Here is a 27,672-nt window from a genome sequence, read left to right on the forward strand (position 1 = left end):
CATCTACTACTCTTTCGGTAAAACAATATTTTCTCACGTTGCTTCTGATCTTTCCCCCAACTAACCTCAGATTGTGTGCCCCCTTGTTCTTGGGTTTATTTTCCTATTAAAGACACTTCCCTCCTGAACCTTATTTAACCCTTGAACATATTTAAATGTTTCGATCATTTAATTAATTGCAGCTCCATTAATCTTTCAATTTGAAACGCTTCCCTATACCAGTGTTTCCCAACCTTGGCAACTTGAAGATATTTGGACTTCAACTCCCAGAATTCCCCAGCCAGCATTGGCTGGCTGGGGAATTCTGGGAGTTGAAGTCCAAATATCTTCAAGTTGCCAAGGTTGGGAAACACTGCCCTATACAACTCCAAACAAGGAATTCCCCATCCACCCTCTTTTTCATTCGCTATTAACCACTTTTTCCTTATTCTTGGTCTCTTAACTTCTTCAACCCAATAATTAAGTCTTTTATCCCACTCTCTAAACCTGGATGCTAATAACCCCCCTGGCAATACCTGAAACAGGTACATCATTTTGGGAAGTACCATCATTTTTAATGCTCTTATTTTAGCCATTCTCCTTAGCTTTTTTTCTTTCCAGTTCCTCATCTGTTTCAACATTTTCCTCCATATTAGTCTATAATTCGCCTCCTCGATTTTTGCTGGATTTCTCAATAACCAAATTCCCAAATATTTAATTTTCTTTCATTGTAACTTCAACCCTGATTCTTTCCTAATTTCTATCTGCTCTCTCGGACCTGTATTTAAACACATAATCTCTGATTTTTCCATATTGACCGACAATCCCGATTCCTGTTTAAACTCTTGCAAAATATTTCTTATGCCTTTAATCATCTCCTTCAGGGTCTGGGTCAATATAATTGCATCATCTGCAAATAGGTTTACTTTAATTTCTATTTCCCCTATTTTATATCCTACCCAAGTATTATGTAGTGCCTGTCATTTAAGCACCAACAATTTGGCCTCTTTGAAAGTCTGAGAGGTCTGCCATTTCTAGAAGGTTATAACCAATTTCCTTAAATTTCTGTTAAAAAAAAAAGGTAGTTTAAAAAACATCAAATAACAGAATTAAAAAACCAACAACATTAAAATATGTCAAGTTTTGATTGATTTGAACATGTTCAAACATTATTATGCCAAAAAGTCAAAGTGTTTCCATTTTTATGTCCACCCCCTGTACGTCCCGTGAGCGAGAATACTTATTATTATCTCCTAGTTCTATAGGCCAAGTCAGCTGATGCTCACAGAGGGCTAATAAAAGAAAACATCTACTCACTCTGAAAACATATACGGCGTTGACCTGCAACATCTCAACTTCTGAATAGTTAGTGGGTGCTCTCACGGAAGACCATTCCTTTGAACCGTCTCTGCTGTATTCCACCTACCAGGACGGAAAAAACAGGGACAACCATCTCCATGCTAAAGTCATCTTTAAGATCCTGCCCTGGCCCTCCAATGCAAAGTTTGAATCTGTAGGTTTGACCTCGTATATTTGTAGAGTGAAACCTCAATGGAATAAGACCACCAGAAGAAAAACGGCTTATAAACCAAGATGAGTTTTCAAATAGGTGCTTGGACTCTTTTTCAGTTGATGAAGTCACATTATTTGAATAGCCACAAAAAGGACAAATGGTAGACAACTTTATTTGTTGAGGAGCATAGGAACATTTTTAGGTTTTGTACCAAACCTACAAGGTTCAGTATGATAACAGATTAGGCAAGTAGCTCAATTTTCTTGAATTGCCATAAAAGTTCTAGATAATGATTAAAATCATTGAAGTGGAGAGGGGCGGCATACAAATCTAATTATTTATTATTATTATTATTATTATTATTATTATTATTATTATTATTATTGGTAAAAACACACTATTTAATTATTTCCTATTTTAAAAATAATTAAGGCTGTTACTAAGTGACTAGAGAAGGGCAATAAAAAACCTATTTAAGTATTCAATAAATAGTGCATAAACTTACTCCCCTCACTGCGTCCGTAAGTTACTGTCTTATCTCCTTGTACACTGAGATACTTACAACGTATTCTCTGATTAGACCGTGAGCATTTGCTGGAGGCGCCCACCGGCAAACCACGATGCCTTCAGCTTCTTTCTTCAGCTGCAGTTGAAGATAGCGGGGGGGATCTGGAACTGGAGAGAGAGAGAGAAAGGGAAGGAGGAAGGAAGGCAGGTAGATAAGTGGTCCTGTTGGAGCAAGCCAGGAACTGATCCATGCCAGATTTCTCTCTCTCTTAAGTGTCCAACTAGATGCATGGAATTCAGGAGAACAGAGCTACTGACTTCATGCCTTAATGGTACCCAGCCCTAGTGTGCTATGTCTAGTCTGCAGTGTTTAGGATCTTGTTTGTAGACCCACCCACCCCAAAAAAGCTATCAATACCGCCAGCCAATGAGAGCACAGTGTTCCCTCAATTTTCGTGGGGGATGCGTTCCGAGACTGCCCGCGAAAGTCGAATTTCCGCAAAGTAGAGATGCGGAAGTAAATACACTATTTTTGGCTATGAACATTATCACAAGCCTTCCCTTAGCACTTTAAACCCCTAAATTACAATTTCCCATTCCCTTAGCAACCATTTAGATTATTACTCACTTATTAAAGTTTATTAAAAAAATATTTATTAAAGGCAAACAAAAGTTTGGCAATGACATATGACGTCATTGGTCGGGAAAACCGTGGTATAGGGGAAAAACCCGCAAAGTATTTTTTTAATTAATATTTTTTAAAAACCGTGGTATAGACTTTCCGTGAAGTTCGAACCCGCGAAAATCGAGGGAACACTGTACAAGGTTTTCTTGGCTTATAGAAAAATGTATAGAGAAAGAAGGAAGCATTTTGGCATAATGGTTAATAAGTTAGAAAGATAATTGGTGTACTTTTCTGAGGAGGGAATTTAATTAAAAGAAAATGAGTGTAACTGGATGACAAAATTAGGAAAAAAAACACTTTTGCAACTTTTTGGATGATTGATATTAGTTACTAACAAAATACCGCATTTTATTCATGGAAAATTAGATGTGCTCCTGTCACTCACCCGCGGGCCGGATAAATGTCTCAGTGGGCCACATGCGGCCCACGGGCCATAGTTTGGGGACCGCTGGTTTAGGGTCTTGTTTGTAGACCCCCCCTCCCCCCCAAAAAGCTATCAATACTGCCAGTCAATTAGAGTATATTTTTCCATGCATTCCTTCTTTGGTAAAAAAAAATCAAGAAAGGTTTGATGTCACTGGTGTTGAATCTCCTGCCTGAACAGAGGGCTGGACTAGATGACCTCCAAGTGATAGTTTAAAGATGCAAGAAACCTTCTCCTCTGCAACTAAGGACTTGGCCCCAGGCGATATGAGTGTTTACCCCACCATTACCCCCATGTGGGTTGTGAAGAAATGGACTGGCTTACGTCCTTCCGGAGTCCGCAGGACTATGAAATCGTTGGTGTTGTACACTTTGCTCAGGCACTGGACCTGGACCTTGACCTGGTAGGTGGAATCCGGCTTCAGCACTTTCAAGATGGTGTTGGTTTTGCTACTGTGGGTTTCCACGGATTTCCACATGCTGTCTCCCACCATCCTAGATTTGGGAGTGGATAGAAACACTGTGAACGAAGATACTAGATTGCGCAGAAATGAATAGACTGACAGTGAAGGTTAAAGACAAAGAAGATTCTGAATATTATAGAAACATAGAAGTCTGACGGCAGAAAAAGACCTCATGGTCCATCTAGTCTGCCCTTATACTATTTTCTGTATTTTATCTTAGGATGGATATATGTTTATCCCAGGCATGTTTAAATTCAGTTACTGTGGATTTATCTACCACGTCTGCTGGAAGTTTGTTCCAAGGATCTACTACTCTTTCAGTAAAACAATATTTTCTCATGTTGCTTTTGATCTTTCCCCCAACTAACTTCAGATTGTGTCCCCTTGTTCTTGTGTTCACTTTCCTATTAAAAACACTTCCCTCCTGAACCTTATTTAACCCTTTAATATATTTCAATGTTTCTATCATGTCCCCCCTTTTCCTTCTGTCCTCCAGACTATACAGATTGAGTTCATGAAGTCTTTCCTGATACGTTTTATGCTTAAGACCTTCCACCTTTCTTGTAGCCCATCTTTGGACCCGTTCAATTTTGTCAATATCTTTTTGTAGGTGAGGTCTCCAGAACTGAACACAGTATTCCAAATGTGGTCTCACCAGCATTCTATATAGCGGGATCATAATATCCCTCTTCCTGCTTGTTATACCTCTAGCTATGCAGCCAAGCATCCTACTTGCTTTCCCTACCGCCTGACTGCACTGTTCACCCATTTTGAGACTGTCAGAAATCACTACCCCTAAATCCTTTTCTTCTGAAGTATTTGCTAACACAGAACTGCCAATACAATACTCAGATTGAGGATTCCTTTTCCCCAAGTGCAAAATTTTACATTTGGAAACATTAAACTGCAGTTTCCATTGCTTTGACCACTTATCTAGTAAAGCTAAATCATTTACCATATTACAGACGCCTCCAGGAATATCAACAAAATGTGAGCAAAATTTTACGTGTGGTTCGATAAGAAATTTAATCAGGAAAGAGACTGAGTAAAGGTTAAAAAAGAAAGGGGGAATCAGAAATATTATGGGGGAATTGAGATATTCCTTTCCCCCAAGGCCTATACAAGTTATGCATGGTATATTTGTGTTTATGTTTGGTTTTTAATAAAGGTTTCTTAGCTATTTTAATATTAGATTTGTCATATGCTGTTTTATTATTGTTGTTAACCGCCCTGAGTCTACAGAGAGGGGAGGCATACAAATCTAATAAATAAATAAATAAATTATGTATCTTTTTATTTTATGTACGCTGAGAACATATGCACCAAGACAAATTCCTTGTGTCTCCAATCACACTTGGCCAATAAAATTCTATTCTTTTCTATTCTATTCTTATTAACCCAGGTGATGAGAATAGCAGGGAGGCAGCGCTGATAAAGGTTGTACATCCAAGATAAATTCTAATGTTATATTGAAAATAATAACACAATAATAAAAGCTTTGACAAGACTGTAAGATTGTAGAAAGAAACTGCCAGTCTGTTTCAATAAACGATGGTTAGAATTAGAGACGTATCACTCAGGGAAAGGGAAAGAAAGAAGGAGAGGAAGTAGGAAGGTAGGAGGAGATAGAGGGTGGAGAGGAAGGGGAAGGGGAAGTCAAAGAAAGTAGATGGGGGAGGAGAAGAGAAAGGGAAAGGAGGGTTGAACGAAAATGGAAGTTCAGTAGCAGACACTGGGAGAAATGACTTAGCTTGAAGCCAAAGCAAGTTATTTTTCGTGATTCTTTATGGTGATGTAACTATTTGATGTATGGAGGAGAAAAATATAAATTAAAAAACTTTTAAAAAACACATCATCACTGTGGCGGAATGATGGACAGGCAGTTTGGAAGCTGTTCCATGCATGCATGAATCATAGAAACATAGAAGATTGACGGCAGAAAGAGACCTCATGGTCCATCTAGTCTGCCCTCATACTATTTCCTGTATTTTATCTTAGGATGTACAGTAAATATGTTTAGATATACATGTTTAAATTCAGGCATGTTTAAATTCAGTGACTGTGGATTGAGCAACCACGTCTGCTGGAGGTTTGTTCCACGCATCTACTACTCTTTCAATAAAATAATATTTTCTCATGTTGCTCCTGATCTTTCCCCCAACTAACCTCAGATTGTGCCCCCTTGCTCTTGGGTTCACTTTCCTATTAAAAACACTTCCCTCCTGAACCTTATTTAACCCTTTGACATATTAAAATGCTTTGATCATGTCCCCCCTTTTCCTTCTGTCCTCCAGACTAGACAGATTGAGTTCATGAAGTCTTTCCTGATGAGTTTTATGTTTAAGACCTTCTGCCACTTTTGTAGCCCGTCTTTGGACCCGTTCAATTTTATTAATATCTTCCATACATGCATGAATCATCATGTCTGGGTTCATGCACGCTGAGCATTAACAGAGTTAGACTGTGACTTAGTATGTTCTATGAAACCAGCCACTTGTAGGTTCCTCGGGAAAACACAGTTAATTATGACCACTTTGTCACATTATAATTCAGTTCAGTGAAATTACCAATGCTAGAAAAGGACATGGTTTGGTTCTGCCTTCTCCACTTTTGGATCTCCACCAAGAAAAGCTAATTTATGAGCTTCACGCAGTACTGTACAATTTGCTACCTATGGAACTGCAGTCATACTAATAAGAGGTTTTACGTTAGCACACGGGGCCGAATTTTAAACCTGCAGCCCAAACTCCCTGATGGATTTAGCATTCAGGAGACTGCTAAAATCAGATCCTCTACCTGTAATAGATGTTGTAGACACAGGAAGCGAGGGGCATCTTCTTCGGCTGAGCCCAGGATAACGTGATGTTGCCCAAAAAGTCCGCTGTCCACTGCAGGTTCTGAACCTTATAGACAAGAGTATCGTCTATTGTAAAAAAAGAAAGAATTCCTGAGTTTGGTAAGGACTGGAAAGAAGAGGTTGAGATTAAAGAGCCCTTGGTGGCACAGTGGTTAGAATGCAGGACTGCAGGCCAACTCCCTGCTCACTATCAAGAGTTCGAATCTCAGCAGGCTCGAGATTGACTCAGCCTTCTATCCTTCCGAGATTCAAGTAGAGTTTAAATGGCAAGGAAACATAGAAACATAGAAACATAGAAGAAGGAGTTATCTTTCTCTTTGGAGCTAATTGTAAACTATGTCTGGGAAAAGCGCAAAAATTTGACCTAAACAACATTCCTTAGATAACAAGTCCATTCATTATTTAAGCATATGAATTTGCTCACCGAAATCCTGAGCAACAATCCTCCGACAGAGAATGCCTTTTATTATGCTCTCTACATGGGGCTTCCTTTGAAAAGTGTTCGGAAACTTCAGATCGTGCAGAATGCAGCTGTGAGAGCAATCATGGGCTTTCCCAAATATGCCCATGTTACACCAACACTCCGCAGTCTGCATTGGTTGCCGATCAGTTTCTGGTCACAATTCAAAGTGTTGGTTATGACCTATAAAGCCCTTCATGGCACCGGACCAGAATATCTCCGGGACCACCTTCTACCGCATGAATCCCAGCGACCAGTTAGCCTTCTCCGGGTCCCATCAACTAAACAATGTTGTTTGGCGGGACCCAGGGGAAGAGCCTTCTCTGTGGCGGCCCCGAACCTTTGGAACCAACTCCCCCCAGATATCAGAGTTGCCCTCACCCTCCTTGCCTTTTGTAAGCTCCTTAAAACCCACCTCTGTCGTCAGGCATGGGGGAATTGAGACTTTCCCTCCCCCTAGGCTTATAAAATTTATGCATGGTATGTCAGTATGTATGATTGGTTTCTTAAATTGGGGTTTTTTAAATTAACTTAAATATTAGATTTGTTTACATTGTATTAATAAATAAATAAATAAATTATGGCAGAAATTATGGTTTTTAAGCCTGAAAGTGACATCACACCACAAAGAGGCTCAGGCTGTAAGCTATTATCTTTTACTATGCAATTCTTCTCGCCTTCTCAATAATCTCCTATAGCAAGGGTCTATCCACTGACTTTCCACTCTAATGTCTTCCTCATCCTCTGACTGGGACCACTCCCCCATTGTCACATCAGCCCCCTCTAGTGGTTCCTCGGGTTCACTCAGGTCACTTTCTCTCTCACTCTCACTGAATGCATCAGCTGGCAACCCCCCTGGCCCAGGATACCCAGAGGGGCCTGGCTCATCATCCTCAGAATCTGACATGACCTGAGGTGGACAAGGAGCCTCACAATAGTATGAATGCTTTTATTAATGGGGTCTTAAAACTGTTTATACTATTTTATTTGTTGTACGCTGCCCAGAGTCCAAAAAGAGTTGGGCAGTTCACAAATCTAATAAATTAAATCAAATCAAATAGTTCCTAGTCTATTCCCCAATCCACTCTGTTAGTACATGGCACTCACCAGTATTTGGGGTTGCCATGTATGTAAACTACCAATTGTAGTTTGTACCTTTATAGATGCAATATACATTTAAGGACTTTGGCTGGTTCACCATAAGAGGGCGCCAGCACTCTCTCTCCCAATGATGATGCTGGAGAGCTCATTTATTGTTTGCCTTTACTTTGAGGGTGGGGCATATTCTGCTTCGTACTGCTACATGTGGTTTGTTGTTTATTTCTGCTTTGTGCTTGTAAATATGTATATATGTAAATAAAACTTGTTTAGCATACTAAGTCTGTGTCATTACTGGCTGTATCACACATCCACACTCTTACCTTAAACTCTGCTCTGTGTATATCGAAGGTCTCGCAGCCTAGTTGCACCGAGACACACTAACACACTCATTTCTCTAAGATGCACCTCCTTCGCCTTTGAAAAATGGACTTCAAAGCCGTTGGGAGTGCCGCTCCTTAAAATTCCAGCCAGGTGGACATTTTCCACATCGTGATGGTGGAAGAGAATCTGGGCACGCTTCTTCTCCCAATCAATATTTAATTAAAGAACTGAAGACTGATGGATGGTCAGTGACCCTTTCCACTTGGGGAGGAAAACCGAGCTGCACTACAGCGTGGGAAGAGGGGTCGAACGGAAAGGGTGATCGATGGCCATTAACGGGGAAGTTATCTCAGCCATAATGAATGGAGGACCAGAGAGGTATTTTTGCTGACGAAACAAGCCAGGTTGAGAGACAAGGAGTATGGAGGCCAGAAACCCCTGGGGAAAAGCCATCTCGAGACAGGTCTTTGGAACTGTGCTCTACCCCACCAGCCTCGTTGGATGGAATAGAGGCGGTCCTCGTTTTAGGATTACAATCGAGGCTGGAATGCCATCCAGAAGTCCTCAGAAAGGCTGGTGAAGAGCTCATACTGTATTTTTCGGAGAATAAGACGCGCCCTTTTCCTCCCTAAAAGAGGCCGAAAACGTGGGTGTGTCTTATACTCTGAATGAATCTTTTTTTTCCCGAAGGTTTTTTTCAGCTCTAACGAGGTACCAACGATCTTCCTAGGTCTTACCTTGCAGGCTCTTTCATCGTTACTCTCTGCAAAGAATGTTTTCCAAGCTATAAGTCTTTACAGGGGTTTTTTCATTGCTCTAACTTGTTCCAAATAAGTTTCTTTCCAACCCTAACCAGGTGCTAACGATGTTCCCAGCTCTTACCAGCTTGCAAGCTCTATCATTGTTACTCTCTGCAAAGAATGTTTTCCAAGCCCTAAGTCTTTGCAGTTTTTTTCCCCATTGCTCTACTTGTGCCAAATTTTTCTTTCCAGTCCTAACCAGGTGCTAACAATGTTTCCATCTCTTACTGGCTTGCAAGCTCTTTCATTGTTACTCTCTCCGAATAAGGTTTTTTAAAAGCCCGAACCAGGGGATAAAATAATGTTCTGAAGCTGACCAGACTAAGGACAGTAACCAGATGAATACCTGGTAAGCAGATTCTTTCCCCTATTTTCTTCCCCCAAAACTAAGGTGCGTCTTATACTCCAAAAATATGGTGAAAAAAGGCATTTGAGTTGATTCCATTGGCTTCATTGTTTTGGGGTTTCTCAATTCAATTCAAACCTTTATTGTCGGAGTGCAACAAGATTGGCTGAGCCTCCCTTCGTGCACATACACACTCAACACAATACAACTCACAGTGAAAGACAGAAAAAATCCTAGCCAGGTGAATCCTACTAACAAATAAACACACTATTGCACCATGTTTAAAACTACATGGTAAAATTCCTAAAATCACAATAATAAAAACTGCAGCCAGATTGAAAGTTTAACTTAATAGAGCCGGGGTGGCGCAGCAGGAAGAGTGCTGTACTGCAGGCCACTGAAGCTGACTGTAGATCTGAAGGTCAGTGGTTCAAATCTCATCATCGGCTCAAGGTCGACTCAGCCTTCCATCCTTCCGAGGTGGGTCAAATGAGGACCCAGATTGTGGGGGCAATGTGCTGACTCTGTTCAAAAGTGCTATTGCTAACATGTTGTAAGCCACCCTGAGTCTAAGGAGAAGGGCGGCCTAAAAATCGAATGAATGAATGAATGAATGAATGAATGAATGAATGAATGAATGAATGAATAAATAAATAAATAAATAAAACAAAACTGTTCCTCACTCTCCTAAGGCAGCGAACCCTAGCGATGTCATCTACCGGTATCAGCGGACAGCCCACAATGTTTTGTGCTGTACTCATCCCGCCTCTGTAATGTCTTTTGATCTACGGCTGTCAAAGCCGGCATACCACACCATCATGCAATGAGTGAGGACGCTTTCTATCGCGGACCGGTCAAAGTTTAGAAACCACGACTTACCGGTACAGTTCTTTTCATCGCTGCTATCCGGACAATCCAGAAAACCGTCACAGCGTTCGGTCTTCATGATGCAGGCCTCCCCATCTTCACATCTGAATCCACTAGGGCATAACAAGGTGCTGTGAGTCGCTGGAAGACAGAAAGAACATACAACACTGCCACCTTACAACAAGTAGACGGGGCGGATCTACTTAAGTCGGCTCGCACTAAGTAAAACGGTTGCTTTATTTTGAATAGTAGACGCATCCCTGGATTTTGGTGAGGTTTCATTTCCTGAAAGCCGGGATCCCCGAAGACAAACATATGGCATAAAGAGAGCTATCATGGGCTTTCCCAAATATGCCCATGACACACCAACACTCCGCAGTCTGCATTGGTTGCCGATCAGTTTCCAATCACAATTCAAAGTGTTGGTTATGACCTATAAAGCCCTTCATGGCACCAGACCAGATTATTTCAGGGACCGCCTTCTGCTGCACGAATCCTAGCGACCAGTTAGGTCCCACAGAGTGGGTCTTCTCCGTGTCCCATCAACTAAACAATGTCGCTTGGTGGGACCCAGGGGAAGAGCCTTCTCTGTGGCAGCCCCGGCCCTCTGGAACCAACTCCCCCCAGAGATTAGAATTGCCCCCACCCTCCTTGCCTTTCGTAAGCTACTAAAAATCCACCTCTGCCGTCAGGCATGGGGGAATTGAGATCCTCTTTCCCCCTAGGCCTTTACAATTCTATGCATGGTATGTTTGTTTGTATGTCTGGTTTTTATATTAATGGGTTTTTTAATAATCTCTAGTATCAGATTACTATTGTACACTATTTTATTCTTGCTGTTAGCCGCTCTGAGTCTACAGAGAGGGGCGGCATACAAATCCAATCAATCAATCAATCAATCAATCAATCAACATCGGAGGGCAAGCCATGAGTTGCCCTATGTCAGCTCCAATATGCATGTCCACGCTGTCCAGTTGATTTTTGGTCTTTTTTTGGCCGTTTTCACTGCCCCAGGCTTCAGGGAAGCCTCCCGAAACCTGGGAATGGTGAAAGATGGACCAACGGGCCAACCAGAAGTTTGAAAATAAGCAAACAGTTTGGCTGGTTGGGCCGTTTTCACCTGTCACAGGCTTCAGGGAAGCATGGGCACCAATGAAGGGCCGCTCAGTGCACCCTCCAAGGCTGTTGTGGGCGTGCACGCGTCTGCCAGGCGCTCATAGGCCCGTCGGCAAGAGATTTGGCGTCTGCACATGTGCAGCAAGCGAAATCTCGTGGGAGGACGTGTGTGAGAGCGAGATTTCGGCGATTTTTGGCAATATTTTTGCTTCCGCGCATGCACGGAAGCAAAAAAATGGTCGAAAATCGCCAAAATCTCGCTCACGCAAAATTTCACTCGCTGTGCATGGGCAGAAGTCAAATTTCACACAGGGGCGCCCACACGTGTGCAACGGGGATGCGCATACGCATCCTGGAATTTCTTACCGGGACCGCACACCCGCCATCCCAGATGGTTCCCAGCATCGTCTGGCAAGAGAGAGGAGTTCCCCATCAAGCCAACCAAGACTTACGGCAGTTCAGTTCGTCCGTGCTGTCCTGACAATCTTTCAAGCCGTCGCAGCGTTTCCAGTTTGGAACACACTTCTTGGTCTGCTGGCACTCAAACTCAAACCGGCTGCATCGTCCGTGAACACTGGCCGAGGTGGAACTGGAACCAACGGCTGGACGGGGTAGAAGGTGGAGGAAAAATGCATTTATCAGAAGCCATAGAGGTTTCATTGGAGCAGTGTTTCTAAACCTTGGCTGTTTCAAGATGCGTGGACTTCAACTCCCAGAATTCTCCAGCCAGCACGGCAAGCTGGAGAATTCTGGGAGTTGAAGTCCATACAGCTTAAAATGGCCGATGTTCAGAAACATTACTATGGACACATTATCTTTGAGAGCTGTTGGGAAGCTTCTGAGGAATTTTGGGAGTTGAAGTCGACTTAGTTTAAAATGGCCGACGTTCATAAACATTGCTCTGGACACATTATCTTTGAGAGCTGTTGGGAAGCTGTTGAGGAATTCTGGGAGTTGAAGTCCACACAATTTAAAATGGCCGACGTTCAGAAACATTGCCCAGGACACATTATCTTTGAGAGCTGTTGGGAAGCTTTTGAGGAATTCTGGGAGTTGAAGTCCACACAATTTAAAATGGCCGACATTCAGAAACATTGCTCTGGACACATTATCTTTGAGATCTGTTGGGAAGCTTCTGAGGAATTCTGGGAGTTGAAGTCCACACAATTTAAAATGGCCGACGTTCAGAAACATTGCCCAGGACACATTATCTTTGAGAGCTGTTGGGAAGCTTTTGAGGAATTCTGGGAGTTGAAGTCCACACAATTTAAAATGGCCGACGTTCAGAAACATTGCCCAGGACACATTATCTTTGAGAGCTGTTGGGAAGCTTCTGAGGAATTCTGGGAGTTGAAGTCCACACAATTTAAAATGGCCGATGTTCAGAAACATTGCTCAGGACACATTATCTTTGAGCACTGTTGGGAAGCTTCTGAGGAATTCTGGGAGTTGAAGTCCACACAGTTTAAAATGGCCGATGTTCAGAAACATTACTCTGGACACATTATCTTTGGGAGCTTTTGGGAAGCTTCTGAGGAATTCTGGGAGTTGAAGTCCGCACATCTTAAAGTAGCCGAGAGTCAGAAATACCGCATTAGAGAAATAGTTTCATTGGGATATATACTGCTCAAAAAAATAAAGGGAACACTCAAAGAACACATCCTAGATCCGAATGAATGAACTATTCTCACTGAATACTTTGTTCTGTACAAAGTTGAATGTGCACAACAGCATGTGAAATTGATTGTCAATCAGTGTTGTTTCCTAAGTGGACAGTTTGATTTCACATAAGTTTGATTTACTTGGAGTTATATTGTGTTGTTTAAGTGTTCCCTTTAGTTTTTGGAGCAGTGCAATTTATGTTAAACTACTGAAGTTTGCAAATTCTATTCTATATATAGGGGAGGCCAGTTTCTTTGCCTCTCGTACCACCAGATGGCGGCCTGAATCTACTTGACTGCAGCTTCCAAACCATGAGCTGACCTTTCCTAGTCCTAAATCCGAGCGGTCAGAAGCTGGTGCACTCAGTCACACCAGGGCTGGCTACTTCGGCAGAAACCATGCCTTCCCATTCTAATCAAAAGCAGAAAAATTCCTTATCATTCCTTTAAGGAATTGGTCCTGCAAAAAAATCTTGGTGTCTTTGAAGATGTCAACCACTTTAGGTGGGATGTTAATCTGTCGGCGACTACTTCAGCTTCAACCACAACAACACAAGAGCACACAACAGATTTAAACTTAATATAAACCGCTCCAAACTTGACTGTAAAAAATACGACTTCAGTAACCGAGTTGTCGAAGCATGGAACTCATTACCATAGTGTCATCCCCAAACCCCCAACAATTTACCCTTAGATTATCTATGGTTGACCTATCCAGATTCCTAAGAGGTCAGTAAGGGGCGAGTCCAAGTGCACTAGAGTGCCTTCCATCCCCTGTCCTATTGCTCTCCTATATCTCCTATACATTTCTTCTATTCCTATATCTCTTCTTCTATTCTTTCATTGATATGTTCTATTACTATATCTTCTTTTCTATTATTTCTTAGATATATTTTACTATGAGTATCTCCTCTATTTTACTATGTGTGTATATATATATATATATACCCACTAAAACCCTCATTGTGTATTGGACAAAATAAATAAATAAAATAAAATTAATCTGGATTGTCATCTATGAATTAACAGTGGCCCCTAACAGTTTTTCCAAACTTGGTGTCTCTGAGATTTGGTTTCCTCTTCCATAGAGCCGGGGCGGTAACAGAAAAGGCCCTCCCCCGTGGTCCCGCCAACCTACATGTTGTTTTTTTAAATAATTATTCAATAAAAAATTATTGTTTTAAAAATGTCTAGAAATCAGGGGGAAAGGGGCATGCAGGAAGAGTGGGGCGCCTTACGTGCAGTGGGGCAGGCCTCCTCGTCCGACCCATCGGCACAGTCTCGGTATCCATCGCAAACCCAGCTGTTCATGATGCACGTCCCGCTATTACACCGGAAGTGATTTGGGCCACACGTGGCAGGAACTGTCGTGCTGATGGGGATGACTGCAGAGCCTAGATTGCAACCAGAACAACTTCAGAGGAGAACCTCAAAGTGGGCCGGTCAAAAAAGAGAGACCCCGGGGATTCCAAGAATGCTCCTGGGGGTCTCTGGACTTAGTAACTTTAAGACTTGTGGACTTTAACACCCAGAATTCCCCAGCCTACGTGGCTGGCTCGGGAATTCTGGGAGTTGAAATCCACAGGGTTTTTTTCATCGCTTTTTTAAAAAAATAAGTTTTATTTAAATACATATACACACATAACATACAGTGCAAATCACAAACATTTAAAAAGAAAATTGGACAAATGTGAAACAAACCTGTATAACGGATCTAACTATGCACACATTCTTTTGCATATTTTAAATAATAGTTAAATATTATTATTATTTTCGTTAAAGAATTATAATCTTAATTAGTTTAAATAATCTTAGATCTCCACACTTCCATTAAACATTTTTCACCAGGAAATTGCCCTTTATATTTGCTAGTTACGTATATTGTATCAGTTTGACCTTTTCTCTAACCAGCAGTAAAATAGACTCCAACAATTGTAAAATAGACTCTTCCTTGTTTTTTAGCTCTAGAGTTAATTTATTCATCTCTGCACAAGATGGGATTTTGTCTAGTATCTCCTCCTCCTGTGGTACCATTTCGTTTTTCCACTGTTGTGCATATGCTAGCCTAGCCGCCGTTGTTATGTGGATGATCAAATATAACTAGTTTTTTTTCCAGTTTTCCTAATAGAGTATTCAGGGGTCTCTCTATCTTGATTCCCAAAAGGTTTTTTTTCATTCCTCTAACTTGCTCTGAATAAGTTTCTTTCCACCCCTAACCATGTGCTAATAATGTTCCCAGCTCTTACCAGCTTGCAAGCTCTTTCATTGTTACTCTCTGCAAAGAATGTTTTCCAAACTCTGTCTTTGGAGGGGGGGGTTTTCATTCCTCTAACTTGCTCCGAATAAGTTTCTTTCCAGCCCTAACCATGTGCTAATAATGTTCCCAGCTCTTACCAGCTTGCAAGCTCTTTCATTGTTACTCTCTGCAAATAATGTTTTTCAAACTCTGTCTTTGTAGGGGGTTTTTTTTCATTGCTTTACTTGCTCGGAATGTTTCTTTCCAGCCCTAGCCAGGTGCTAAAAATGCTCCCAGATCTTACTGGCTTGCAAGCTCTTTCATTGTTACTCTCTGCGAAGAATGTTTTCCAAGCCCTAAGTCTTTGCAGGGTTTTTTCCATTGCTCTACTTGCTTCAAATGTTTATTTCCAGGTGCTAATGATATTCCCAGCTCTTACTGGCTTGCAAGCTCTTTCATTGTTACTCTCTCCAAATAAAGTTTTGTTAAAGCCTTAACCAGGGGATAAAATAATGTGCTGAAGCTGACCAGACTAAGGATGCTAGCCAGATGAACACCCGATAAGCAGATTCTTTTCCCTATTTTCCTCCCCAAAACTAAGGTGCATCTTATACTCCGAAAAATACAGTAAGTGAATTGTGTGATGCTGCAGCCAAAAAGACAAATGCGATTTCAGTCTGCATCTACAAAAAACATATGGTAGCTCCTGGTTCCAGGACCTCAGAAAACCAACTTTGAGTTATTGGGGGGGGGGGGGAGGACGTGCTCTTACCCCCGCACGACTTCTCATCTGACCAATCTCCGCAGTCATTTTCTTGATCACATTTCCATCGGTTGGGGATGCAGTGCCCGTTGTCACATTGGAACTGGTAATACCGAGAACAGCTGGGGACTTCAGTTGGGTTTTCTAGTCAGGGAAAAATATGCCGGTCAGTTTTCACCACCTTATGCTGTGGCTGTTATAAGTTATAACTGTTATAAGTCGAGGACTACCAGTACATAGATTACATCACTTGGACAATCATTATTACCTTCTTTTAATGGCCCAATTAATCCCTTGCAGAATGGAGTCTGGGCAATTGAACCCAGGCTTTTATATTTTATGTTTGGTATGTATGTGTTGTATGGTTTTAATTGTTGGGGTTTTATATATCTTTTCTTTTAATATTAGATTTGTTCACTGTTATATTGTTTTTATTATTGTTGTGAGCCGCCCCGAGTCTTCGGAGAGGGGCGGCATACAAATCTAATAAATTGAATTGAATTGAATGGAGCTAGCAGAGTGTTTTAATGGCCCATTGCCTTTCCTGTTGCCAATGCGGAGTTCTCTTCAGCAGTATATTCTCATTGTGCCCAGAAAAATGTCTGCTTCTCCCTAGGATTGAACTCACAGCCTCCTGATTTTGAGGCGAGACGTCCACCTCTGGGTCATCGCACCACTCTTGCCTGGACAATGAGGCCATGATATTTGACATTACTTGTTCCCCACCACCACCTATCCTTCTAGTGGCACTTTCTCCATGCTTACCACAGTTTGCCTCGTCCGAGTAATCTCCACAATCATCAGTGCCATCACATTTCCACACCAAGCTGACACACACACCATTCTGACACTGGAAGCTGAACTGGTCACAAGTGCGATGGAACTCCGGGTCCTGGGCTGCAAGCAAGCCAACTCGTGTTAGGGAAGGGAAATTCCGCCCTCCCGGGAATCCATCTTTTCCTAGCCGTTTTTACTTACAACACCCAGCGTAGGTGGGATCTTCATCCGAGCCATCGCGGCAGTGCAAGGTGCCGTCACACACCATGGAGCGCAGCAGGCACTGTTGCCGGTTCTTGCACATGAAATCCATGTAGTGTGTACAGAGGGATTCTCCAGAGTGGCAAAGCAGAGCAAGGTTGGCGGGGTAGGAGGAAGGAGAGAAAAGACGGATAAGCAGGGGGGAAGAAATTTTATGCGTAGCCCTGGACTCACAATCACAAGTGAGCCTCAAATTATAGTAATAGCATTTAGACTTACTGTATATACCGCTTCACAGTGCTTTACAACCCTTTCTAAGAGGTTTACAGAGTCAGCTTCTTGCACCCAACAATCTGGGACCCTCATTTTACCCACCTTGGAAGGATGGAAGGCTGAGTCCACCTTGAGCCTGGTGATATTCGAACTGCCAAATTGCAGGCAGTCAGCAGAAGTAGCCTGCAGTACTGCACTCTAAATACTGCGCCACCTCGGCCCTTCCTTCCTTCCTTCCTTCCCTCCCTCCCTTCCACAGCCCTGTCTAAGTGGTTTATAGAGTCAGCATATTTTCCCCCAACAATCTGGGTCCTAATTTGACCCACCTTGGATGGATGGAAGGCTGAGTCAACCTCAAGCCTGGTGAGATTCGAACTGCCAAATTGTTGGCAGCCGGCATTCAGCAGCAGCCTGCAGTACTGCATTCTAACCACTGCACCCCCTCGGCCCTTCCTTCCCTCCCTCCCTCCCTCTGCCCCTTTAAGTACTAGGCCTTAGACTTATAAACCACTTCACAGTGCTTCACAGCCCTCTCTAAGCGGTTTATATAGTCCGCATATTTCCCCCCAACAATCTGGGTCCTCATTTGACCCACCTTGGAAGGATGGAAGGCTGAGTCAACCTCAAGCCTGGTGAGATCTGCACTGCCAAATTGCAGGTAGCTGGCAGGCAGCAGAAGTAGCCTGCAGCAGTGTTCCCTCTAATTTTTTTTTGGGATGGGCGGAAAAGTATAGTGTCTGAGCGGCAGTCCCTTTGGGACTGGGCGGCACAGAAATAATAAATAAATAAATAAATAAATAAATACTGTGTGTCTATAACAGTGAGCTCATAATAGGGCAACTCTATCAATATCAAAATGCCACTTAAATAGTTGAGCTAGTTTCAAACTAGATTTTGATTTTCTTTCTCTCTTCCTTACTCCCATTCTTTTTCTTTCTCTTTTCCTTCCTCTCTTTTTTCTATCTGTTTCTCTCTCTTCCTCTCTTCCTCTCTCTCTCCTTCCCTCTCACTCTTTCCCTCTCGGCTTCTGGGCAGGTTTGGAAAACTCTGAGTTGATGATGATTTTTAAGTGAGCGATTGCTCACTGCTCAGCTTAGAGGGAACTATGGCCTGCAGTACTGCACTTTAACCACTGCGCCACCATGGCTCTATATGTTACGTGAGTTATTTTTTTCCAGCGCTATTGTAATTGAAAATGGTCCCTAAATTAATGGGTTGTAAGTTGTAGGAGGACCTATAAGTGCTGAGCGAAATGATGGGTTGCAAATGCTAATAAAAAGTTGTTCTCCAATGTCTGGGGAAGTTCTGTGACTTGGGTTCCTTTTTTTTTTTCCTTTTTGGTTACCCATCAACCCCACCCTGGCTATAACTTCTTCTTTTTAAAAAAGTTTTATTTATTGTTTTCAGATACAATTAAAAAGAGCTCAAAAAATTTCATACAGATCATTTCCCGTTTTATACATTTGTAATTTGTCATTACTTCATTGAAAGGGAAAAAAAGAAATAGAAACAATACAAGCATAGGTAAAATTGGGATTATGTACATTTATACATAAAAAACCAATTAAGAAAAGAAAAATTTTGTATAAAAATAAATATATATTCCTATCTGCATTCTCTTTGTCATGTGTTACTCCTATAATCTGATATTGTTTGCTGACTGCCGGCTGCCGAGTCTACGCAGAGGGGTGCCATACAAATCTAATAAATAATAATATTGGATGTGATTCTATCTTATTTCTTTTTTGGATCCATTTGTACCCTTTCCCCCATAGTTTATTAGTTTCGTTGCCTTTTATTCCCTTAATATCCCTTGTCATCTCATCCATTTCTGCAGATCTGTATGCTTTTTTGATAATGTGGCCTTCCGAAAAGATGTTTTGATGATTCGACTACTGTAATGCTCTCTACATGGGGCTACGTTTGAAAAGTGTTCGGAAACTTCAGATCGTGCAGAATGCAGCTGCGAGAGCAATCATGGGCTTCCCAAAGTATGCCCATGTCACACCAACACTCCGCAGTCTGCATTGGCTGCCGATCAATTTCCGGTCACAATTCAAAGTGTTGGTCTTGACCTATAAAGCCCTTCATGGCATCGGACTAGAATATCTCCGGGACCGCCTTCTGCCGCACGAATCCCAGCGACCGATTAGGTCCCACAGAGTTGGCCTTCTCCGGGTCCCGTCGACTAAACAATGTCGTTTGGCGGGTCCCAGGGGAAGAGCCTTCTCTGTGGCAGCCCCGACCCTCTGGAACCAGCGCCCCCCTGAGATTAGAACTGCCCCCACCCTCCTTGCCTTCCGCAAACTCCTTAAAACCCACCTCTGCCGTCAGGCATGGGGGAACTGAGATATCTTCCCCAGGCCTATACTGTTTATGTATGGTATGTTGTGTGCATGTTTTTTTTTTAAAAAAACTATGTGTTTTTAGCTTTCTAATTATTGAATTTGTATTACATATTGTTTTCTGTTACTGTTGTGAGCCGCCCCGAGTCTGCGGAGAGGGGCAGCACACAAATTTAATAAATAAATAAATGTTTTGATTTTTCCAGTTTTGGGCATAGACTATTATAGTTGCAGTAACTATGTGCATCACTAGGTATAATGTTTGTCTTGGATAATTCCTATTCCAGATTCCAAGAAAAAAACCTTCAGGAGTAAGTTCTATCTTCACCTCTGTCATTTCTATCAGCCACCTATGTACGTTCTTCCCTAATGCTTTAACTTTAGAACAAGTCAATCAATCAATCAATCAATCAATATCAACTTTATTTGATTAGTCAATCAATCAATCTTCGGGACCGCCTCCTGCCGCACGAATCCCAGCGACCGGTTAGGTCCCACAGAGTTAGCCTTCTCCGGGTCCCGTCGACTAAACAATGTCGTCTGGCGGGACCCAGGGGAAGAGCCTTCTCTGTGGGGGACCCGACCCTCTGGAACCAGCTCCCCCCTGAGATTAGGATTGCCCCCACCCTCCCTGCCTTTCGTAAACTCCTTAAGACCCACCTTTGCCGTCAGGCATGGGGGAACTAAAACACCTCCCCCTTGCCCATGTTGTTTTGTTGATTGATTGACTGTGTGCCTGTTTTTTATATATACTGTTTTTATGAGATTATTAATTTAAATTGTAACTAGATGGGTGGGCATTGGATTTGGTATTATGTACTGTACTGTTTTTTTATTATTGTTGTGAGCCGCCCCGAGTTTGCGGAGAGGGGCGGCATATAAATCCAATAAACCTAACCTAACCTAACCCAATCGACCACATCAAAGCGAGGAAAAGGACCACATCGGTTGTCATAAAACTGTGACTGGTTAAAATACAATAACATTGGCTAAAATAGATGGAATTTGAATAAATAATAAGTTAAAATGCAGTATAATATGCTAAAATTGAGTAGCAAAACATGAGAATATAACTCGTGCAAAGGATTATATTAAACAAATCTAAGATACTGATATAAAATATTCTTAAGTGAGTTCATCTCCTTTGCATGCCACCCCAATATGTTCTGTAAAACGTATTCTCATCTGAACAGCCCTGACAAGTCAATAACTGGGCTATAACGTCTATACTCCAATTATACTCACCACAGTGTTGTTCATCCGAGCCATCTGAGCAGTCCTGGGCCCCATTACACCGCTTGCTTGAAGGGATACACGTCCCTGTGGAGCACTGGAAACCATTGCATTTCTTCTCTACCAACCCATCCCACAAGGAAACAAGGAAAACAAACTTAAGTTTTAAATCTATGAAACTTCCAACAAACTTAGGATGACGTCTTTGGTTTAAGAAAGCATGATGATCTGGGTAGAGGGTGTTCAATAATCCAGGCCAAAAGTATCTAAAAGTGTGGTTAGCTCTGGCCCAGCTCCTGCCCCAAGGACTGTGGATGTGGGGGAGACATCCACATGCTGCAGGCCTGGTTTGCCCCCGGTGGAATCTGATGATGAAGGCTCCTCTGACCAAGAAGACATGAGTGACAGGGAGGAGGAGAGTGTGGCAGACAGCTCAGAAGGAGATCACTTACCTAGCTCCTCCTTGGATTCAGAACAAAAGTTAATGATACAGCCACGCGTGAGGAGAGCGATGCATAGGCAGCAACAACTGAGAGATTATTATAAAAGAAAATGAGGCCACCTGTGGTTGGGTGGGGCTGTGGTCATTAGTGAGGCTGCTATAAATAGCAGCCTGTGGGTTTGGCTATTGTGGAGGATTATCTGATCGTTGTGTTTCATGACTGCTTTACTGACTTGGACTTTTTGTGTGCTGATTTTTCCCTTCTTGGAAACTAAACCAGAGCACAGTGTGTTTCACTTTGTGAAAGAAGGACTGTGAATTGCCTCACAGCTGCAAGCTAAGTATCACAGGACTGATAAGGGACTTGTACAAATTACCAGTTTGTTTGGAGATGAGTGCTCTTTGCTATAACAAAAGAGGGCTTAGTTTAAGTGAATTTTCATTATAAAGAACATTGTTTTGAATTTTCAAACGTGTGTGTGTCTGAAATTTGTATCTGTGAATTTTTGGGAGGATTCTACCAGAGAGCCCGACAGAACATAAAAGGTTAAATAATGGCACCTGGACACAAATTTTAGTCTGAAACCTTTCATTGCTCGTCCAAGCAACTTCATCAGTCAAAATAAAAATCAGGTAGGCAGAGAGTCAAAGAGCTATTGGAATGGCCCAATTTTGATCCAGTTGCCATGGTTTAATCATTTTAGATATTTTTGGCCTGTACGATTGAACCTTTGCTGGCATATTTTGAAAAAAGTTTTTTTTATTTTAAATCTAATATTTAAAAATATCTGAAAAACCTCTTATTTATAAACAAGACATAAACACAAACATACCATACAAAAAATATATAGGCCAGGGGGAGATGTCTCAATTCCCCCATGCCTGATGCCAGAGGTGGGTTTTAAGGAGTTTACGAAAGGCAAGGAGGGTGGGGGCAATTCTAATCTACGGGGAGGAGTCCGGCCCTCTAAAACCATCCCAATTTCTCATGCGGCCCCTTGGCAAAATGAATTGCCCATCCCTGATCTAGAAAGTCCATTACCACAATTGGTGGGGTCTTCATCCGTTCCATCTTGACAATCGGTGTCTCCGTCACAAGCCCATCTTTGGGGGATACAGTGCCCGTTTTGGCAGCGGAAACTGGAGGCTTCACAAGTGTGATGGACAGCTAAAAATACAATATCACAATGTTGACTGTTGACTTACCGCAGAGGTTCTTGGTGCTCTCAGAACTTAGTTGTTGTCCTGCAGATGTTTCGTTACCCAACTGGGTAACATCATCAATTATTGACTTACCAGCATGGATTTAAACATGCCTGGGATAAACATAGATCTATCCTAAGGAGATAGTATAAGGGCAGACTAGATGAACCAGGAGGTCTTTTTCTGCCGTCAATCTTCTATTTTTCTATGCTTCTATGTAACACTGAACTAGCCTTGCTGAGTTGTCTTAAGTGCTGAAATGACCGTCCTTCACATTGTTGGGTAACAAGAATACACACACACACCCTGCTATACTAGACCAGGGTCAAGCTGACCATCTCAGCCTGTCAGGCAGAATCAACCCTAGAAAAATTGATGAGAAAAGCTGGAAAGTGACAGGCCAGCCCTGCGATGTGTCCCAGGGCTTACCAAGTTGGCTTTGATCTTCACTCAAAGTGCAAACAGCTCCTGGCAAGCCCATTGTCTCTCTCCCCTTGGCCAAAACCTTCTCCCTCAAACCAGCAGTCCAAACATATTTGTGGCTGTAAATTCCACCACTAACTGATGCCTTTTGCAAAGAAATGAGGGCGGTTTATTTTTTCCCCCCTGCCCAGTATAAATGGATGGGATAGTGTTTTTTTTTTTAAAATGTAACATTATACAATTCTAATAAATGAAATATATTGCTGTGCTTTTTCACAACCTGCTGTATTTTTCAGAAACCCCGTTTTAACTAAAGCGAGATTCTAAAGAGTTATTAGGGTCATACTTTGTCAAGAGGACCAGGAGAAATTTAAGCCTTATTTGAAAAGAAACCATCACAAAAGCAACATTCATTCATTCATTTATTCATTCATTCATTCATGAATCTATGACACCCTTCTCGAAGTGACTCAGGGCGGTGTCCAATATTAAATATAACAATATATAAGAAATCTAATAACTATAAAATATGAAAATTTACTAAAACATTTTAAAAGACCCCATGTGCATGATGGAACATTTTTTCTATGGAATTTCAGTGGATTTCAAATGGATTTCAAGCTGGCTGAAGCGTAGACATCAGAGAGTTATTGTTAATGGCGAGTATTCTGAGCAGAGGCAGATTACAAGCGGTGTGCCACAAGGGTCTGTTCTGGGTCCTATTCTTTTTAATATGTTTGTGAGTGACAGAGGGGAAGGTTTGGTAGGGAAGGTTTGCCTATTTGCCGATGACTCTAAAGTGTGCAATAAGGTTGATATTCCTGGAGGGGTCGGTAATATGGTGAATGATTTAGCTTTACTAGATAAATGGTCAAAGCAATGGAAACTGCAGTTTAATGTTTCCAAATGTAAAATAATGCACTTGGGGAAAAGGAATCCTCAATCTGAGTATTGCATTGGCAGAAGAGAAGGATTTAGGAGCAGTGTGGTCGGGCAGTAGGAAAAGCAAGTAGGATGCTTGGCTGCATAGCTAGAGGTATAACAAGCAGGAAGAGGGAGATTGTGATCCCCTTATATAGAGCGCTGGTGAGACCACATTTGGAATACTGTATTCAGTTCTGGAGACCTCACCTACAAAAAGATATTGACAAAACTGAACGGGTTCAAAGACAGGCTACAAGAATGGTGGAAGGTCTTAAGCATAAAACGTATCAGGAAAGACTTCATGAACTCCATCTGTAGAGTCTGGAGGACAGAAGGAAAAGGGGGGACATGATCGAAACATTTAAATATGTTAAAGGGTTAAATAAGGTTCAGGAGGGGAGTGTTTTTAATAGGAAAGTGAACACAAGAACAAGGGGACACAATCTGAAGTTAGTTGGGGGAAAGATCAAAAGCAACGTGAGAAAATATTATTTCACTGAAAGAGTGGTAGATCCTTGGAACAAACTTCCAGCAGACGTGGTTGCTAAATCCACAGTCACTGAATTTAAACATGCCTGGGATAAACATAGATCCATTGTAAGATGAAATACAGGAAATAGTATAAGGGCAGACTAGATGGACCATGAGGTCTTTTCCTGCCGTCAGTCTTCTAGGTTTCTATGTTTCTATGATAGAAAAAAACCGTGCTCTTTCTAATGAAATAATAATGAAGATGATTGAAGGTGAGAAATAATGAGCGACAGAAGAAAACCTGCTCTTTCTAATGAAGGTGGTTGAAGGTGAGGATACAGAGCTCTCTGTTTTCTCACCTTCAATCACCTTCATTTTTATTTCATAAGAAAGAGCACGTTTTCCCCCACCATAGATGTTGTTTTTGTGATGGTTTCTTTTCAAATAAGGCTGCAAAAATCAATCAAGTGGACACCTGGTCCACTAGACAAAGAATGACAACGTTTTTCTTCTTTTTAATAGGAGTAATGGATTGTAGTCGTATAAAACCTTAAAGCTGGGGTGTCCAATCTTGGCAACTTTAAGCTGGAGGAATTCTGGGATTTGCAGTCCACAAGTCCTGAAGTTGCCAAGGTTAGGACACCATTGCCTTAAAGAACCTTAAAGATTTTGCTGGAAATACAAAATTGAGTAGCTCTGAGTACAATACAAGCATCCCTGGGGTTTTGGGTTTTTTAAAGTTCTGAAACTTCCCTCTTAGTCCGATTTTATATATATTTGAGATCTGTTTTGAGTCAAAAAGAGGGCTGGGAAAATATTGACTGACCCCTCGCATCCTGGACATAAACTATTTCAACTCCAACCCTCAAAATGTCACTACAGAGCACCGCATATCAATACAACTAGACACAAGAACAGTTTTTTCCCAAATGCCATCACTCTGCTAAACAAATAATTCCCTCAATACTGTCACACTATTTACTAAGACTGCACTACTATTACTACTAGTTTTTTCTTATCATTCCTATCACCCATCTCCTCTCACTTATGACTGTATGACTGCAACTTGTTGCTTGCATCCTTACGATTTTTATTAATATTGATTGTTTCTTTGATGGCTTATTTGACCCCTATGACAATCATTAAGTGTTGTACCTCCTGATTCTTGACAAATGTATATTTTATTTTATGTACGCTGAGAGCATATGCACCAAAGACAAATTAATAATAATAATAATAATAATAATAATAATAATAATAATAATAACAATTTATTAGATTTGTATGCCGCCCCTCTCCGAAGACTCGGGGCGGCTCACAACAACGATAAAAACAATATTATACTGGCACAAATCTAATATTAAAAAAACTAAAAACCCTATCATAATTAAAAACCAAACAGCACTTACATACCAAACATAAATTATAATAAGCCTGGGGGAAAGGTGTCTCAAATCCCCCATGCCTGGTGGTATAGGTGGGTTTTAAGTAGTTTACGGAAGACAAGGAGGGTGGGAGCAGTTCTAATCTCCGGGGGAAGTTGATTCCAGAGGGCTGGGGCCGCCACAGAGAAGGCTCTTCCCCTGGGGCCCGCCAGACGACATTGTTTAGTCGACAGGACCCGGAGAAGGCCAACTCTGTGGGACCTTATCGGCCGGTGGGATTCGTGCGGTCCAGTCACACTTGGCCAAGAAATAATTCTATTCTATTCTATTCTATTCTATTCCATTCCATTCCAAATATATGGAAGGCCAGTTTCTTTGCCTTTTGTGCTAATTTTCTCAGCCAGCGATAAATCGAGTTCACCATCCTAGCTAAGTTCTCTGCTCCCTATGCCAGCATGAGGGATTGACATGTTTCTATAACATTTTAATCTAAGCTGTTATGCACTTCTGGAGGTGATATTCTATTAAGTATTCACTGTGAAAACTCATTATTTTCCAGGAAGTGTCACATCTGAACCTGCAGAGCTGAGAGAAGAGCCTTTTTTAAAAATAACTTTCAGAGTCATTTCAAGTCAGATCTTAAGAATATATGATTAAACCAAGATGAATTTTATTTTTAATATTTTTGGGGAAGGGCTTCTCTTATCCAGGCACAAAGAGAAATCAGCACAGCATATGATCGTGCTACTTGACTACCAATTGCTCTATTTTTGAAAGTGTCAGAGCTGGCAGGCCAGAAAGTAGGACATTACAGGAGACATTTGGCAAGTCCTGTGAGATTTAGAGATGACCCATTTGTTTGCCATTCCAGCAGGTGTGAGTTACAACCCCAGGCATTGTCTTTATTTCAATAAAAGTCTCTGAGCCCCCATCCAAAGGAGGGACAAGGAGAATCAACCTCTACGGCAGGGGTTAGCAACCCATGGCTCTGGAGCCTCATATGGCTCTTTCATCCCTCTGCTGTGGCTCCCCGGCACCAGTTGGCACCAAAGGTTTGAGAAAGAGACAGACAGACAGACAGAGAGAGAGACAGAGAGAGGAAAGGAGAGAAAAAGAGACATAAAAAGAGAGAAAGAGATAGACAGAGAGACAGAGAAAAAACAGAGAGAGAGAAAAAGAGAGACACAGAGAGAAAGAGAGAGAGAGAAAGAAAGAGAGAGAGAGAGAAAGAGAGAGAAAAGAGAGAGAAAGAAAAAAGATAGACACAGAGAAAGAGAGAGACAGAGAGAGACAGAGAGAAAGAGAGACATGCAGAGAAAGACAGAAAGAGAAAGAGAAAAAAGAGAGAAAGAGAGAGAAAAGAGATAGAAAGAAAAAAGATAGACAGAGAGAAAGAGAGAGACAGAGAGAGAAAAAGAGAGAAAGAGAGACACACAGAGAGACAGAAAGAGAAAGAGAAAAAAGAGAGAAAGAGAGAGAAAAGAGATAGAAAGAAAAAAGATAGACAGAGAGAAAGAGAGACAGAGACACGCAGAGAGAGAGAGAGAAAAAGAAAGAAGAGAGAAAGAAAGAGACACAGAGAGAAAGAGGGGAAAAAAGAGACAGAGAGAGAGGGAAAGAGAGAGAAAGAAAAGATGCTCACCTGTGCAGTTCGCTTCATCCGACCAATCCCGGCAGTCGTTGTCACCATCGCATTTCCACGAGAGACGGATACACATCCCCGAATTGCAGCTGAACTCGTCGTTCTGACACTGGTGGGCTTCTGAAAATCCACAGGACAAAATGGTGCAGGTGGAAACTCAAGATCACATCTCAGTATCCACCAAATGTCACACCCACTGGTCAGCTGGAACTGAGCGCTCAATTCCATTTTCCCAATCGGCCCTGTGCACTTGA

The 27,672-nt window shown here is 41.8% G+C and overlaps 1 protein-coding gene across 1 annotated transcript in view; it reads right to left on the reverse strand.

The window, feature by feature from the left end:
- Nucleotides 1-27,672, reverse strand: part of SORL1 (sortilin related receptor 1) — a 97,977-nt gene that overhangs the window by 14,439 nt on the left and 55,866 nt on the right. The window contains exons 25-37 of the mRNA XM_070765637.1: nt 27,419-27,538; nt 22,413-22,538; nt 20,941-21,048; nt 17,078-17,209; nt 16,865-16,996; nt 16,109-16,243; nt 14,339-14,494; nt 11,892-12,041; nt 10,336-10,464; nt 6,368-6,494; nt 3,433-3,602; nt 2,055-2,167; nt 1,297-1,401 (exon numbers count right to left, since the gene is read on the reverse strand). Of these exons, the coding sequence (XP_070621738.1) occupies nt 1,297-1,401; nt 2,055-2,167; nt 3,433-3,602; nt 6,368-6,494; nt 10,336-10,464; nt 11,892-12,041; nt 14,339-14,494; nt 16,109-16,243; nt 16,865-16,996; nt 17,078-17,209; nt 20,941-21,048; nt 22,413-22,538; nt 27,419-27,538 (1,703 nt within the window). The remainder of the gene's footprint in view (nt 1-1,296; nt 1,402-2,054; nt 2,168-3,432; nt 3,603-6,367; nt 6,495-10,335; nt 10,465-11,891; nt 12,042-14,338; nt 14,495-16,108; nt 16,244-16,864; nt 16,997-17,077; nt 17,210-20,940; nt 21,049-22,412; nt 22,539-27,418; nt 27,539-27,672) is intronic.

This window comes from Erythrolamprus reginae, chromosome 12 (assembly GCF_031021105.1).
Source record: "Erythrolamprus reginae isolate rEryReg1 chromosome 12, rEryReg1.hap1, whole genome shotgun sequence".
Classification (NCBI taxonomy): Eukaryota; Metazoa; Chordata; class Lepidosauria; order Squamata; family Dipsadidae; genus Erythrolamprus; species Erythrolamprus reginae.